Genomic DNA, 14,080 nt, shown 5'->3' on the forward strand with positions numbered 1-14,080 from the left:
GATTATATGTGATATTTAGATTACATGCGGTATTTAGATTATATGTGATATTTAGATTACATGTGGTACTATAATCTAGAGTAAGTGGAATACCACATGTGATATAATTATATCACATGTGATATTCCACTCCATGTACTGGAATTGCAACCAGTATATTATATTGGTCCCAGCTTTCATGGAGATTATAACTTTCCATGCATTACCTGTTGTGGTAACAGCAGCTTTAAGTAAATCAACTCTAGAGCAACTTGGAGGAATATATGATGGTGAATTTAAAGTTGTATATGAAATGATGGTAACAGCTAATTGCAAAAGTAACAGTGGCGGTAGTAGTACTTCAGGAGGACCCAGTAAACCTGGTGGAAATAAGTCAAATAATAAAAAAAGATGAAAATTTGGAAAGGAAGAAAATGATGAAGATGAAGATGATGATAGAGATTATAGAGATTATAGTGATGGTGATAGTGATAATGATGGTGGTGATGGTGGTGGCAATGATGGTGGCCATAGTGGTGATATTAAAGGGAGAAAAGTCATTAAAGTTTCTTCTGTGGCATCTGTTGAAAGTGAAGGTCATATTCAAATATTTGGTATCTGTGTTCATTTCCATGCAAATATTTATAATGATGATGAATTCAACCGAATGCTTTTAATCAGTGCTGATATATCTGAATGTAGAGCAGGTCAATTGCTTAATCAAAATTGGAAGCAACTTTCCAATTTAGGTAGTGGTTATTATCTTGAATCTGTTACAATTAGCTTTTTTCCAATTACAGATGCAACTAATAACAGAAGTGCACTATATGAGCTAGAATATTACTTTCCAAAAATGAAAAATCGTACTGTTGAAAGTTTGGGGGCATTATCAAAGGTCGGATTCCTAATGAAAAAATCTGAAAGTACCAAGATTATATCAGACGAATGGCACTTGAAAACTGGGGGTTCTTAGAGTATTACCGGGGATTATTGGACGTATGAATATGGAAAAAGGTCTCCTGATCAGGTTCAACTTGAACCTGGGAATCACACTAGTAAATGGCTTATTGGTAAAAAATGTGTGGGTTCGGTGTCAAAATAACTCAAGTTTTACGCTTTAACTTTACTGCCGTTGGCGTAGTCAATAAATTGATGGACTTTAAGCCTAAGCTGGCCAAGGTTTCTCATACCCTTGAAATTAATTTCAACGGCCTTGAAGATTTCAATGAAAAATTTATGTCACTTGAACGTTTTCGTAGTGGTGAGAATCTTATATTCACTGTAAATAATAATACATGTACTGATGTGACTGCCAAGACAGATTCTGGTTTTGTCAATATTGAACGTTCAGTTTATAATGAAAAAAACTAAAATAGAAAATTGTTAGCATGAAATGGTATCATTTTGTAATAATTTATAGCTATAAATAAAAGATTCGATATTGTCATAAAAAAAATTTATGTACGTAAAAAGAGTGAATTAAATAAATTAACAAAGATAAAAAATAAATTAAAAGACTAATCATGGGTCGGAAAATTTGGAAAGACTTGGAAAACCTTTACCATCGGTAACGATCCGAATCATGTGACTTCTATAACAGTTTCCTCCCCCTGTCAGGTAAGTAAATCTAACAAAACCCGACTCTATTTTAACTAATGATCCAGAAGAAACACGAAAACATATCATGGGTTAGTTTTAGAGCGCTTTCCTTATCTTTAAGGAATAGTGACAGATCTAATCTATATACAATGGAGATCATAAAGAAAAAACCCTTTTCTCTTCTTGAAAAAAGAAATAAAGCAACAATTTATATCTAGCTCTCTTTTTCTGAATATCGTTTGCCTATCGCTGATCATGAATGTAGTGAATTATCGGGTAAATGGGTTGCGGTAACTATTGCGGAGAACGAATTTATCGTCTCAAATGCTGGAACGATCTTCAGGGTGGTCAGTAAGTGATCACCAGATCGGACAACAAAATTACACAGTATTTTTTTCGCAAATAAAATTCGTCCTCACTTATCTATAAAAGCCGAAACATGTCTATCACTTTGCTTTGCCTCGTTAAAGGAAATACTCTAGCGAACGCTTTTCCTGTCGATATTAATCAGGACCAGCTTGTTGGACACCTCAAGGACGCTATTAAGGCGAAAAAAGCACCCGAGTTCGACAATTTTCCCGCAGACGGGCTTAAGCTTATGGAAAAAGGAAATTCCTGACGATCGCGACGATCTCTTAAGCAATCTCACACTACAGGACCCCTTGCAACGAAAAAGATTTCGAAATATTTTCCAGACTCACCTTCGAAGAGCATATCCATGTCAATGTAAAGTTGCCACGTAAGTGTCTGGAGTTCTGGTATAGTCTGTATTTTTCGTCATTTGCCCTAGCATAACGCGTATTCGTTTCCAGTCCTCAGCTTGGAAGAAGCGTTGTCGTGCATTCCCCCACCAGTAACATATTCTCCGAAATGTACTAAATCGAAGACCACTACAAAGGTTAATGGTGTCCCGCCGACAAGTGTGCAACTTTGGGACGACTTTTTCGATAGAGTGACTTCGATCAACAACCGAGGTTCGAGAGGCCGAAGTTTAATGATGAATTTATCGTACATATTTTTTTACTTTGAATGTTTATACGCAGTGTATTAGTTATATATAGATCATGTCAACTGATCTTGAATTATCAAAACAACGTATCACTGAACTTGAGGTTGAGAATGTAGATCTTAGAAGAAAGATCTCAGAGTTTGATGCTGAGATAGCTGAATTTAAGCGCAGGATTTCTGAGGCTCTAAGAATGACTGAGGAAGAGAGAACGAGGCGTGATGCCGAGAATGCTAAACTCAAGGCAAGAATCGAGGAGTTGAAATCTGAGAATGTTGAGTTTAGAGATAGACTCACGAAAGTGGAACAGAATCAGTTGCAAAATGACTCAAATGGAAATGATACTCCTACAATAACTCATCTAACTTCAATTCGGGTGTAGACCACCATGAGAAGTCATCGCAGAAAGAAGAGGTGGATAATTTCTTGGACGAGGCGTATAAGAAAAGCATTAGCGATGGTATTAGGTAACGCAATAAAGAGAAGAAACTCCAGCGTGAATCGGAGAAGTTAGTCACCGAAGATAGTATGCTGGAGGTACCGGAATCACTTCAAGTCCAGAAAGATATTGCGAGTTCTGTTGTGAATTCGAACACCATTAACGACCGGGGAGCTTCGGGAATATCGGAAGAAATTGGGAAAACCGTTACGATCGGGAAGTTTCGGAAAGATCGGAAGAAATCTAGAAAACCGTCAACCAAGTTAACGATCGAAACGCTTTGGAAAAGATGGAAGAAATCGGGAAAACCGTTAACTATGTTAATGATCAAGATGAATCGGCGGTAGATCCGAATATAGTAACCGAATTCGTTCAAGGTTTGTTGGAAGAGCTTCTCTCATCTGACGATCAACTTTTGAAACATATAAAGTTTTCTCCTCTCAAAACCCTAGATAAGCATCAAAAACTTGCCAATTCTTCTGTCAAGCAAATGTTGCAAGAAATAAATTGATCATAGCAAAGCAGGCAGAAATAACAGCTTGGTGTTTATTCTCCGAAAGGTTCGAAGATAAAGTCGTGGAGCTTAGATCTAATGATAAGAAACTTACGAAACCATACCTTACGGGCGTTTCCGATGGATATTTACGTGTAATGACCTGTAAAGTAAGAAAATCAATAAGCTATTTGGCTATGAATATGACCTCGTAACTCTGAAAAAGATTGATGGTATAACAGGGTATATGGTTTAATCGGGTCACCTGTAGTGCTGACAAAATTTCAAGATTCACTAACCCTCAAATCGAATTCATTATAGAACAAGTCAAATCGAAAACTAGTGATCACCAGAGTCGTGTGAATGAGATCGTGGCTACTACTTCAGCCCACGACTCAGATGATAATTTTAGTGACACATCAGATGATACAGATTATTTTAAGGAAGAAGAAGGAGCGAATGATTCGATTGAAGAGGGTTCTAAAGCAGACGATGATGACGATGTGTATTTTCATTCCGAAGATGAGGAAGAGAAAGGAACGAATGAAGAGGTGCCAAATATGGCAGATGATGATAGTGATTGTAGCCACGACAATGATTCCGACGATGATGATGGATATAATAGATACGATGGATACGGAGGATATGATAGTGATAGAGGTTATTATTATCGTGATGGAAGATACGAAAGAAAAACCTCACCAATGATGAGTCCTATTATCTCTCCGGTAACAGCCTAAGAGAATTATTATTATTTCGTTACTTCGTTACTTCGTTCTTTTTTTCGAATCATGCGGGTGGCTTAGCTTCGCATATTTCATGCGCAATAATACCTAGGTAATACGTCATTAACGTTATTAGTCGGTAGATCCTGATTCTATTGGCTGGAAGTCTTCACGATTATCATATGACATAGGCACATAGCATATATCATGGACTACGTCTCGAACTTTTTGCCTTAAAGAAAATAAAAGCCCTTTTTTCTCATAAATTCGAAAAAAGAACCCCATTAGAATAGGCTATCTCCTGCAGATGCGTAGCATCAAAGGAGGGCTCAATGTATTGCAAATAAAAAACGTTTAGGGTGCTAAATGACCCAAGCAATGTAGTAAAATATTTTTCTCGTGGCGATTAACGATCTTTTAGATAATATATACCAATTTTTTACTGTTCAAGCGTATATGTATATTACACATGGTAATTTAGGAAATCTGGATCGGCAAATTATTGGGCAATAAGATTGCCAGCGAAGATCCAGGGGCTTTTATTCTCAAACTTATGGATAGCGTTAAATTCTTTATTGTTAAATTAAGGGGATGCCGTTGATATTAATGTAATTTCCCCCCAAAAGCTTATAACAAAACCGATCCTGCAAATATAAAAAGGTGATGTCCTGGTTAGTGAATCCTTTTATCTGTCAAACAAAAATTCAACTGTTCAGATCTTATCATTATTTACAGTACATCGTCAATATCATTTATCGTATATTCCGCAAAGTAATAATAAGGCAAGTTGGTTTATTGTTCGGCTAGATTCTTGAAACATGTCATCACGATGTTAATCTATTTTTCCTCCTTTATAGATGTCCCAAATAAAACGGACATATTACTTTTCTTACTATATATCGGCATTTTGATCTTCGCCACTGACCGTATAATAGGCGCAGTGAAAACATTCATATGATTCTCTCCATAGCACAGCAAAAGTTTGACGCAGTATATCATGGATAATACAGAAAAGAACGGAATATTGTGAAAACGAAGCCTATAGGATTGAAATTTAATCAATCTCAGTAAGTTCTTAAAATTGAAACTTTTATATGATCTGTGCGGGTGGGTAAGTTTGTAAATATAGTTTGTGTGAGAATTTCGTATCGTAGTTAGCGAGCTATAGAATCATAATAAAATCAGTGAAAAATCTATTACGTACGAAGTTTGAATCACATTATGTCATAATACACGTTACATGTATAGTGAATATAAAAAGTTTGAGATAATTTTAGTACCACGTGCCAATGATAAAAGTTTAAAAGTTGATAAAAGCAGTATTTGTCTCCTACTCTTCGTCTTTACACACTATTCTAAATAAAGCAGTATTTGCCTCTTATTTCTTATATTATTTTCTGAACATAAATATTAAATAATGAATATCTGGTTCAAATACAGGAAAGGCGAACCGGTGGAAATTTCTTTTAAGGGAAATAACGTTAATGCACTGAAGAAACAAATTAAGACCGAACTAAAAAACCAGCTAGGAAAATTTGATATTAATCAAATAACATTACGAAAACCTGGAGAACATAAGACCTTATGTGCGGAAATGTTGATTGACGAAGGATTTGCAACGAGTTACAACGAACCTGTGTCGTTGAAACTGGGAAGCTTTTAAGTCAACGTGACGCACGCGCTCGTTACACATATTGTTGTCTTTAACACGTGTCTGTGTGATATCTTGCTAACTATTATCATATTAGAAAATTATCTGGAAATGAAGACTTTTCATATCCAATGTTATGATAATGAAGGTATGCCGTTGGACAAATTTGAACAATTTGAAATGCGCAACAATGAAGATTTCAGTAAATTGTTAAAGAGAGTGGAGGCGAGAGGACTAGAAAACATTGAAGATAATAATAAAGTATCCAAAATTATCACGTCACTTGAGGATATTCAAACTAACAAATTTTACCGGATCAGTGCTTCGTATCTTTATGGCAGTAAAAAATGGTTCTATGTGGACACAAGTCGAGGATGTCGCATTGGAAGATGAAACGAGATTGGCTGTGGTTAACAAAATGCTCAAGTCCTGTCACAGACTTTCCTAAATGAGTTATGCATGACAAAACTGGTAAGCCAATCATGGAGTGGGATGGTATCTTCATATGTTGTAACAAGGTGTTTCTATGTGAATCAAAACACAAAATGACCGAAGTAAGTATAAAAAAATTAATTGATGTACTCTCACGAATCTGTTGGACAATCTCACTGACAAATCTGACATTTTAAGGAAAAGATTACCATGCTTGTTAAAAGATTAATGGAGTTTTCAAATAAACTGGAGGTAACGAAAGATTTCGAATTCAAGAAATTATTGGGTATGGAACGAATTGGAGTCGCTTGTGCCACATTTTTTCCGAGAGAACTAAGTGTGAATGAACTTGGATTAGTCGTTGCATATCCAGGAGGTGGCCGTTATTGTGTAGAAGTACCCTCCAAAATATATGGATGTCATAAATGGTGTAATTATTTATTATTTGTACTGTAGTATCAATCGGGATTTTATATTTTTATATGTGAAGGTTACGTAACATAAAATTACTAATATTTCATTGTAGTAAAATAATTGTACTTTATCATGTATATACTGTAGCTTATGTTTGTGGTGCAAATTCAGTTAAAATAAAAATTATTTAGTTGCATTGCTCTATTCTTTATTAAAGAATTTATTTCAGATCAGAGATTTAATTACATTATTTTCAATTATTTGTACAGCGTAAATACTTATTTCATTTAATAGTCAACTCCCCACATACATCGGGATTGATAAGGTACAGATTGTTAGCAATTTCATAAATTTGGACACCTTGCAAGTTCAAAGCAGAAATGCACTGAAGAAATTACTGTAGAATTTCCAAAGTCAGCACCCTGCAAGATATATACACGCTGTGAATTACGAATGCATTGAGGATTGTGTCCTGTCATCAACATATTTAATACTTACAAAAAAGCATAAGCATATCCAAGATAATCAGTATTATCGGACATAATTGCAATGTAAATAAAGATGAAAAGAAGCGATTCTCGATATAATCATATGGAGATTCCACTAGATAGTGCACAGAAAAAACATGCTAGGGAGTCATTTATCGAGCAAAAAAGCTAGAGACTGGTAGGAAAAAGTATCAAGTAAAGAATTAATAACTGATATTCCTTGTGTTGGTTAGAAACTTGGAAGTAGCGACTGACGCCAGGGGAGACAAAAGATGCATAGAATCTTTAATACTATAGGTAAAGAAAAAATAGCACAGAGTATAGTAGATTTCAAGTTCTAATACTTGAGGATGTTCAGGTATTTTCAAGAAATCTGGTCATCGGATGCTGGAAGGTGGGCCAAGAATGTTAGTTATAACTTCGCGACATAAATAAAAGTTAAGATTACGATTGTCAAGAAAATTCTTAAGAATTTTTCTTGATACTGCCTATTTTTAAATTGAGATATATTAAGGATAACAAATTAAAAACAAAAAATAAATTTTAAAAATGGATTAATCAATCTTTGTATATTTAAATTTTTTAATTAAAATAAAATTTATTAATAAAATATTTACCATTTAAATTAAAAGGTATAGTAATCCCGACCCGCTTCTAAAAATAGATTTTATATAAATATTCTGTGCTTTACCAATAAAAAAAAGCCACTCTGATTAGTCAATCGTACCACTCGTACGACCTAAAAATTCCGTAACATGAATTCACCTTTTTTAATAAATACCCTGAGAATTCGTCATCAAAAATCTAATGAGTAATGATAAAACCGTAATAATCATGTACTGATAAATTACTTTTTTTATTATGCTTATTGATTTTGGTCGAAGTATCTATATTAAAAAATTATGCAAGAGTCTATGTCATGATGTATTCAGAAAAGTATATATACACCTATATCTCTAAATACTTTCCTTTCTAGCTACCTTTCTCTAAAATATATTTTATCACTTACAGCACTTACAGAAGCACAATGATAGCTTCAGTAAATTGTTTGATTCTAGGAGAAGCTTCTAAAACTAATTCGTTGACGAAGTATATACTAATGATGATAAAATTGATGTTGCCTTTGATAAATTCACTGTTTCAAACTTCAAAGAGCTTCTCTTTCGTAGGAAAAAGTAAAAAGGGCAGTTCAAGATCATGACAGTATGGATCTTTATAAAGTTGAACTCAGACTTCCGAACCTTAAAGATAAAATTTATACAAAAGATGAAATTGAAGATCTTGGCGCAATGATGGAATCTATGGTTGAATTTAAAGAATATTTCAATAATGATGACAAAAAACCAAAGTCAAAATGCCTTCATATTTTCATAGTTCCCACCATTGTAGCCCCCGCCACTGGTAAGTGTCTCCCAACGTTTTACCTCTCGAACAAGAAATTTGCAGTAACATAATATCGAGTTTTGTCTGATCTCTTTCTTTTTCGCGTTAAAAGTAGGTCCTTCTCAACAAGGCATTTCACAAGGTACATTATCTTTTTTCCGTAATTAGCTAAAAAGATTTCTTAACAATAGTATTCATTTTATTACTGTTTGTAACTTTTCAGTGACTACACCCAAACCTAAGGATATTTTCAAAGAATTTCTCAACAGCAAACACGGTCAATTTCTCAAAACATACATAAAGAATAATGATCCGTTGCCATCATACGAATCACGAATACAACTTAAACCAACTGTACCCGCTTCCTCTACGGGTGAACGCCCTTCACTCTTAAAGTACAATCTCCCCGGAGGTGATGAAAAACATGAACCAATTACCCGGGTTTCAGATGTTCAGTCCGCGATTGCAAAAGCAAAGAACAATTTATTGATTTTTTTAGGAACATCTGGATGTGGAAAAACGAGGACTTGTTATGAATTACTTTGTGAGAACTGGGGGCTTTATTTTGTCGCGTCTAGAAAAGGAAATGGAGGTTCGGCTGATATCGAGAAAATCCAAACTTATCTTGAAACAAAAATGACAGAAGATTTTGAACAAACCCGCAAACGTGCATTAGGAATTGTGCGTTGTGCAATTCTCTCCCGACTTCTTATACTAAACTATTGTTTGGAAAGTGCATCTGCATTCAACAAACAGCGTTGGCTTCTAATACAAACTTGTCAAGGTATATTTGGAAAGCTTTATGATTATAATGATGATATGTTTGTTGCCCTTATGTTGAAACTCAATACTTGCACACCATTGTCTGTAATGACTTACATTGATAACATATATCAAGAAATTTCAGTTAACAAAACGTTTGTCATTATTCTTGATGAAACTCAAGTACTCGAAACGGTACTTAAGGGAAAGTTTAAATCACGAACAGGTAAACAGAAACGCTCACTCTTGTCTCCCATAATTCAAGCACTGAGACAACCAGCACCATCAATGGTCAATTATTGTGTCATTCCGTGTGGTTCTGGACTCGGAATTCTTTCTCTTGAGGATGTTCGTATTTCAGGAATTTCGAAACCAGAGACTGAGATACCTAAATTTACAGAGTTTGGAGGGTGGCAGGATATTGCTCATGTGAAGAACTATGTTAATAATCTTGTGAGTTTGACAGACAATGAATATAACTGTCTTTATAATCACTTTCGTGGCCGATTTCGTCCCATTGTTACCTGCGTAGAAGATATTATTATGGGTCTTCCGGCTGAAGATGTTATTGATGTACATTGGAAGGTCTTAACAAAGGCTAGTGACAATGATCAATCACTATATCACCAGCTATGTAGGATCATTAAGATGGAAAGACCTAATCATGTGCTGTCAACTAATATTCTTAATTTGTATAAAAGCGTAACACTTGCCTATTACTATTCCGGAGGGTCACTGATACTAGTCAAATGTCATTAGTTGAAAGTGGTTTCGGGCGTCTCCAGTTTGTAAACCCACCTACTATTTCTCACCTAAGGCAAGTATGTAAAGGTATAGATGAAGATAAGTTGCGAATCTCAAGTGTAAATGTACATCCTGCATTGGAAGGAAAGAAATCTTTAGTCGCTTATGTTGACGAACCCTTTGCTCTCACTGCTGGTTTCAACTTCTTTAAGGATCATGATAGTCTTCCAAAAGATATTTTAAATATGATGTCCAAAGTCAATAATGCGAGTTCATGGGGAACATTGTGGCAAATGTATTTACCTGATGAATTTGAGCAAATATTCAACGGGCGGAGTGATATTAGAAATATGCCTGTATTTGCTGAAGTTGCTAAGAAATATAACTTGCCTGCTTTCTGTATAGGATCACCAAAGATTGTCAAATCCTCTGATGTTACTGTTCCACGAGTAGCAAATGCATCCGCAGGTTACACATTGGATAAATTCTTTAATGAATCGCCTGAGACGCGTCCAACATTTTATTTTCCAGAGGATCGTTGTGGTCCTGATATCATTTTTTTTGTTGAATTTGAGCAAGTTACGGTTCCAGTTTTTGTTCAAGTGAAATTACGTTATGTAGTTAAAGAAATGGCGGGGGCACTTGGTACGATCCATCCAGATATGTTTTACAAGAATAAAAACGGAGATGTTTATAATGAGGAATCAAATAAACCCATAATCGATAAGATAATTGAAATATGTAAAGTTGGCTCTATTGGTTTATTGGTCGCCTATCCGGCTGATGTATTCCAAGAATCTTATGTCACAAATAATCATCTGCATGATCTAAGGAATCGATCAAGCAATCAACAGCTCATCGGAATTATTGATCACAAAAATGCATCAACTGTCTTTCGAGGAGATCATCTACAATTTCTAGACGAGCTTAAAGGCACTGCAAAAGAAAGGAACTAGATAGGGGTAAAAAAGGGGAGAATAGTAAATCAAGAAAATCAAGAAAAAAACGCAGGAATCAATAATTATAGCTCCATTAGTGTAATATGCTTATGAAACTTGTTTTTCGTGCTTACATGTGATCAAAATTTATAATTTATTTTTTTCTAAAATAAAAACGAAAATCTTTATTAATTTTCACCAGTAAAATATTGAGTAGCAAGTGAAATATATGACATGCTTTCAAGTGAGCGGATCCTAGGCAAGTTCCTGCGTCATATTATTTATTCTTTGCTCCTACATTTACGGTAAATTTCTACAGCTATTCTAACACTACTACTGCGAGATTCTCACACTTCCAAAATAAACTAAAGTTAGCTTACCGAACATGTATTCATATGAATAATCTTCACGATCAAAAATCACGTGTGTGAACAATTGTTCACGTTGATCACTTTAATTTTTTATTAATACATGCGAAAAATAAAATACAAAGGTTTGCCCCGGATACATGACGTCTATGCTATTGTTTTTTTAATCGATAGCTTCTATCCTAGCCCTCTTCCTATCAGGTTCTTCATCCATACACCCTTCAACAACCCAACGACAACCTCCATAACCCGCTTCACGTTTTACGCAACTCCTTTTCGTCCTCTGATCCTTCCTTCAAAGCAGATTCGGAAAATCGAATATTTAGGGGATCCTTGCTCGTGCTTGATATCGAACCATCCGAGGCGAAAAGGATAAAATACCACTCTGCGCCTGTTGTAACGATGCCGTAGATATAGTCGAAGTCTTCCCAAACGCCTCGCCTGATTTACGTTTCCTATTCTTTTTATTAACCTGTAGAGCGCTCTCGCATTGTACTAAATTCTGAGCAAAGCCCATGGTCACCTGATGCAATTTCCCTTCCGTTATACAAATAAGTTTCTCGAGAGCCTTGATTGCGTAATCAACCCGACCAGTACTTTCTTCACCAACAACTTCGAGTTGAGGAGTCTTTGTTGTTTATTCTTTTGACGATATAGAGCGAAGCGTGGAGGATTGCTGAAATATATTCACGACGCATGGTTCGTTGCTATCGGCAAGTCCCCATGTTTCCCAGCCTACGCTTTATTTCCTTAACACATTGTTGTAACTCCTCGTCATCATCTTTGAGCGGATAGGTTTCTAAGAGTATGGGTAAAAAAGTTAGCCTAGCCAGGTCAACGTCAAGAATATTTGTGCAAAGAGACTTACTCGGTGGGAACTGACGAATGGTGCCTATACCGTTGCCACCAATACCATGTTTCGCCAACACCTCCTTCAAACTCTTGTACAAGGAGAAGGCCCTCAACTTTTTCTCCTTGCTTTCCTTAGCGAAGTCCGCAAGCCTCGTCGCGGGTCCTGTAAGTGGAAAAAATCCTCGGGATTATTGTATGGTTGTTGAAGGAGGCCCAGAAACCAGTTGAAGCTTCTCAAAGTGGAGAGCAATCGAGAGTAAAAAAGGTAAAATCATTGAGTAACCTTATAGGAAAGACTAATTAGAAATAATAGCCTTAGGATAGTTGTCTCAATTTTTGTGATATATTTATCTTTATTGTATTTTCCGTGCTAATTTTGTATTAATAAAGCATGAGTTTGCGATTTAAAAAGTTACAAATAAGAAAGATACAATGTATACATATATAACTCGCTTCCTTTAGAATTTTATAAATAATTGCTCTCACAAAAATTTATTGAATTTTAATTCTAAAGTTAGTTATAAACTTAATGAAAATTTACAACCAACAGAAGTACAGTTTTCCGGTACTTATAACGCTAATTTAACAGAATCTTTTTCAAATTTAATATGGACATCTATTTAATATTTCATGAGCTACAATTGCAATTATTATAATATAAAGAATATAAGAAAATATTGAAAAACAATTATTTAACATGGATAAAAAGATTCATAAAAATCCCAATCATTTACTGTTCCTTGTATAGTTAGACAACTATCTTTGCGGAATGGACCACGCTTTTTATCATCTTCAAAGCTAAAGGGAATATGCGCAACAACATAATGTGTAGTTTGCGGTGTATAATAAGTATAATCCTCATCATTATGGCATGGTCGATCGTATTTATCACCAGATAAGTAATTACCATATTCATCTTCGGTATAAAGTCGACACAATGTACCATATTCCATAAAACTATGGATAAGAGCCTTGTATGCTATATACCAAATAAATTAAAATTCAAATTAATTCTTTTTTTTCTTTCTTTTACAGGCAATTACTTCTTAATATACGTCCAAGAATTTTACCTTCAGTAACCGAAACAATATTCATTATGATACAAATAATGATGAAAAAGGGAAACGAGATAAGACATTTCATACCGGCTAATTTGTGAAAATGATAAAGTTTCGTTGAGAAATGTAAAATAATTTGTTATTTTCCTTGCAAGTGAAAAATTTGTGGATTTTATTTTATACACAATTGATGGCTAGACCTTACACGTGAACAATTGTCTAAATTTCGAATTTTTGGCTTTATCTTGGTAAATGATTTTCAATGCACTAAACGCAGATCCGGTAATAGTACGATGAAATGAATAAATTAAAGGAGACTATTCACATTCCGTAAAATCCTGAGCATAAATTCCTTTAAATTAATATTTGGGGCTAATAATAATGGTGCTGACATGCGAAAATTATTATGCTTTCCGTGAAATGACTCTGATTTCAAGCGTGAAAACCAAACTTTCTAATAGTTAGAATGGACAGAATGAAATAGGAAAATACTCATTATATCGATAATTATAAAAAGTCATTATTTTCAAAATTTTTTGTATTAATAATATTTTCGTTAACTTATTCCCTTTAATAAATCATGAAACTCTTTAAAAATTTTTCAATGATATATTTAGTAGCTTTGCTATTCAATTTCTTTCTTATGGTTACTTCTCGTCCAGCTGGCGGGCTGTGCGCAATAGTATGAATCATTTCATTATTAACAGAGATTGATTTCATAAATTCGATTAAATTACTAATTTATTTTG

At 34.7% G+C, this 14,080-nt stretch overlaps 7 protein-coding genes across 7 annotated transcripts; 6 read left to right on the top strand and 1 right to left on the bottom strand.

Annotated features, from left to right (window-relative positions):
- Positions 1 to 178: 178 nt before the first annotated feature.
- OCT59_004661 (uncharacterized protein) lies at positions 179 to 1,350 on the top strand (the record flags this gene model as incomplete). The annotated part of the gene is made up of 4 exons (XM_066137833.1): positions 179 to 298; positions 407 to 874; positions 953 to 1,049; positions 1,121 to 1,350. 4 exons carry the CDS (start codon positions 179 to 181, stop codon positions 1,348 to 1,350), a joined length of 915 nt encoding a protein of 304 aa, XP_065997038.1.
- Positions 1,351 to 3,312: 1,962 nt separating this feature from the next.
- Positions 3,313 to 4,256, top strand: OCT59_004662 (uncharacterized protein; the record flags this gene model as incomplete). Its single annotated transcript, XM_066137835.1, has 5 exons — positions 3,313 to 3,400; positions 3,476 to 3,515; positions 3,584 to 3,686; positions 3,743 to 3,749; positions 3,838 to 4,256. The coding sequence occupies 5 exons, from the start codon at positions 3,313 to 3,315 to the stop codon at positions 4,254 to 4,256; spliced, it is 657 nt and encodes a 218-aa protein (XP_065997039.1).
- A 1,402-nt stretch (positions 4,257 to 5,658) lies between these two features.
- OCT59_004663 (uncharacterized protein) lies at positions 5,659 to 5,904 on the top strand (the record flags this gene model as incomplete). Its single annotated transcript, XM_066137836.1, has 1 exon — positions 5,659 to 5,904. The coding sequence occupies one exon, from the start codon at positions 5,659 to 5,661 to the stop codon at positions 5,902 to 5,904; it is 246 nt and encodes an 81-aa protein (XP_065997040.1).
- Positions 5,905 to 6,003: 99 nt separating this feature from the next.
- On the top strand, positions 6,004 to 6,285 carry OCT59_004664 (uncharacterized protein; the record flags this gene model as incomplete). Its single annotated transcript, XM_066137837.1, has 1 exon — positions 6,004 to 6,285. The coding sequence occupies one exon, from the start codon at positions 6,004 to 6,006 to the stop codon at positions 6,283 to 6,285; it is 282 nt and encodes a 93-aa protein (XP_065997041.1).
- An 89-nt stretch (positions 6,286 to 6,374) lies between these two features.
- On the top strand, positions 6,375 to 6,780 carry OCT59_004665 (uncharacterized protein; the record flags this gene model as incomplete). Its single annotated transcript, XM_025309487.2, has 2 exons — positions 6,375 to 6,446; positions 6,523 to 6,780. The coding sequence occupies 2 exons, from the start codon at positions 6,375 to 6,377 to the stop codon at positions 6,778 to 6,780; spliced, it is 330 nt and encodes a 109-aa protein (XP_025171890.2).
- A 1,651-nt stretch (positions 6,781 to 8,431) lies between these two features.
- Positions 8,432 to 11,256, top strand: OCT59_004666 (uncharacterized protein; the record flags this gene model as incomplete). Its single annotated transcript, XM_066137838.1, has 4 exons — positions 8,432 to 8,627; positions 8,722 to 8,751; positions 8,833 to 9,956; positions 10,073 to 11,256. 4 exons carry the CDS (start codon positions 8,432 to 8,434, stop codon positions 11,069 to 11,071), a joined length of 2,349 nt encoding a protein of 782 aa, XP_065997042.1. The 3' UTR covers positions 11,072 to 11,256.
- Positions 11,257 to 12,965: 1,709 nt separating this feature from the next.
- Positions 12,966 to 13,368, bottom strand: OCT59_004667 (uncharacterized protein; the record flags this gene model as incomplete). The annotated part of the gene is made up of 2 exons (XM_066137839.1): positions 12,966 to 13,252; positions 13,317 to 13,368. 2 exons carry the CDS (start codon positions 13,366 to 13,368, stop codon positions 12,966 to 12,968), a joined length of 339 nt encoding a protein of 112 aa, XP_065997043.1.
- Between the last annotated feature and the right edge of the window lie 712 nt (positions 13,369 to 14,080).

Source organism: Rhizophagus irregularis, chromosome 13 (genome assembly GCF_026210795.1).
Source record: "Rhizophagus irregularis chromosome 13, complete sequence".
In the NCBI taxonomy this organism is placed as follows: domain Eukaryota; kingdom Fungi; phylum Glomeromycota; class Glomeromycetes; order Glomerales; family Glomeraceae; genus Rhizophagus; species Rhizophagus irregularis.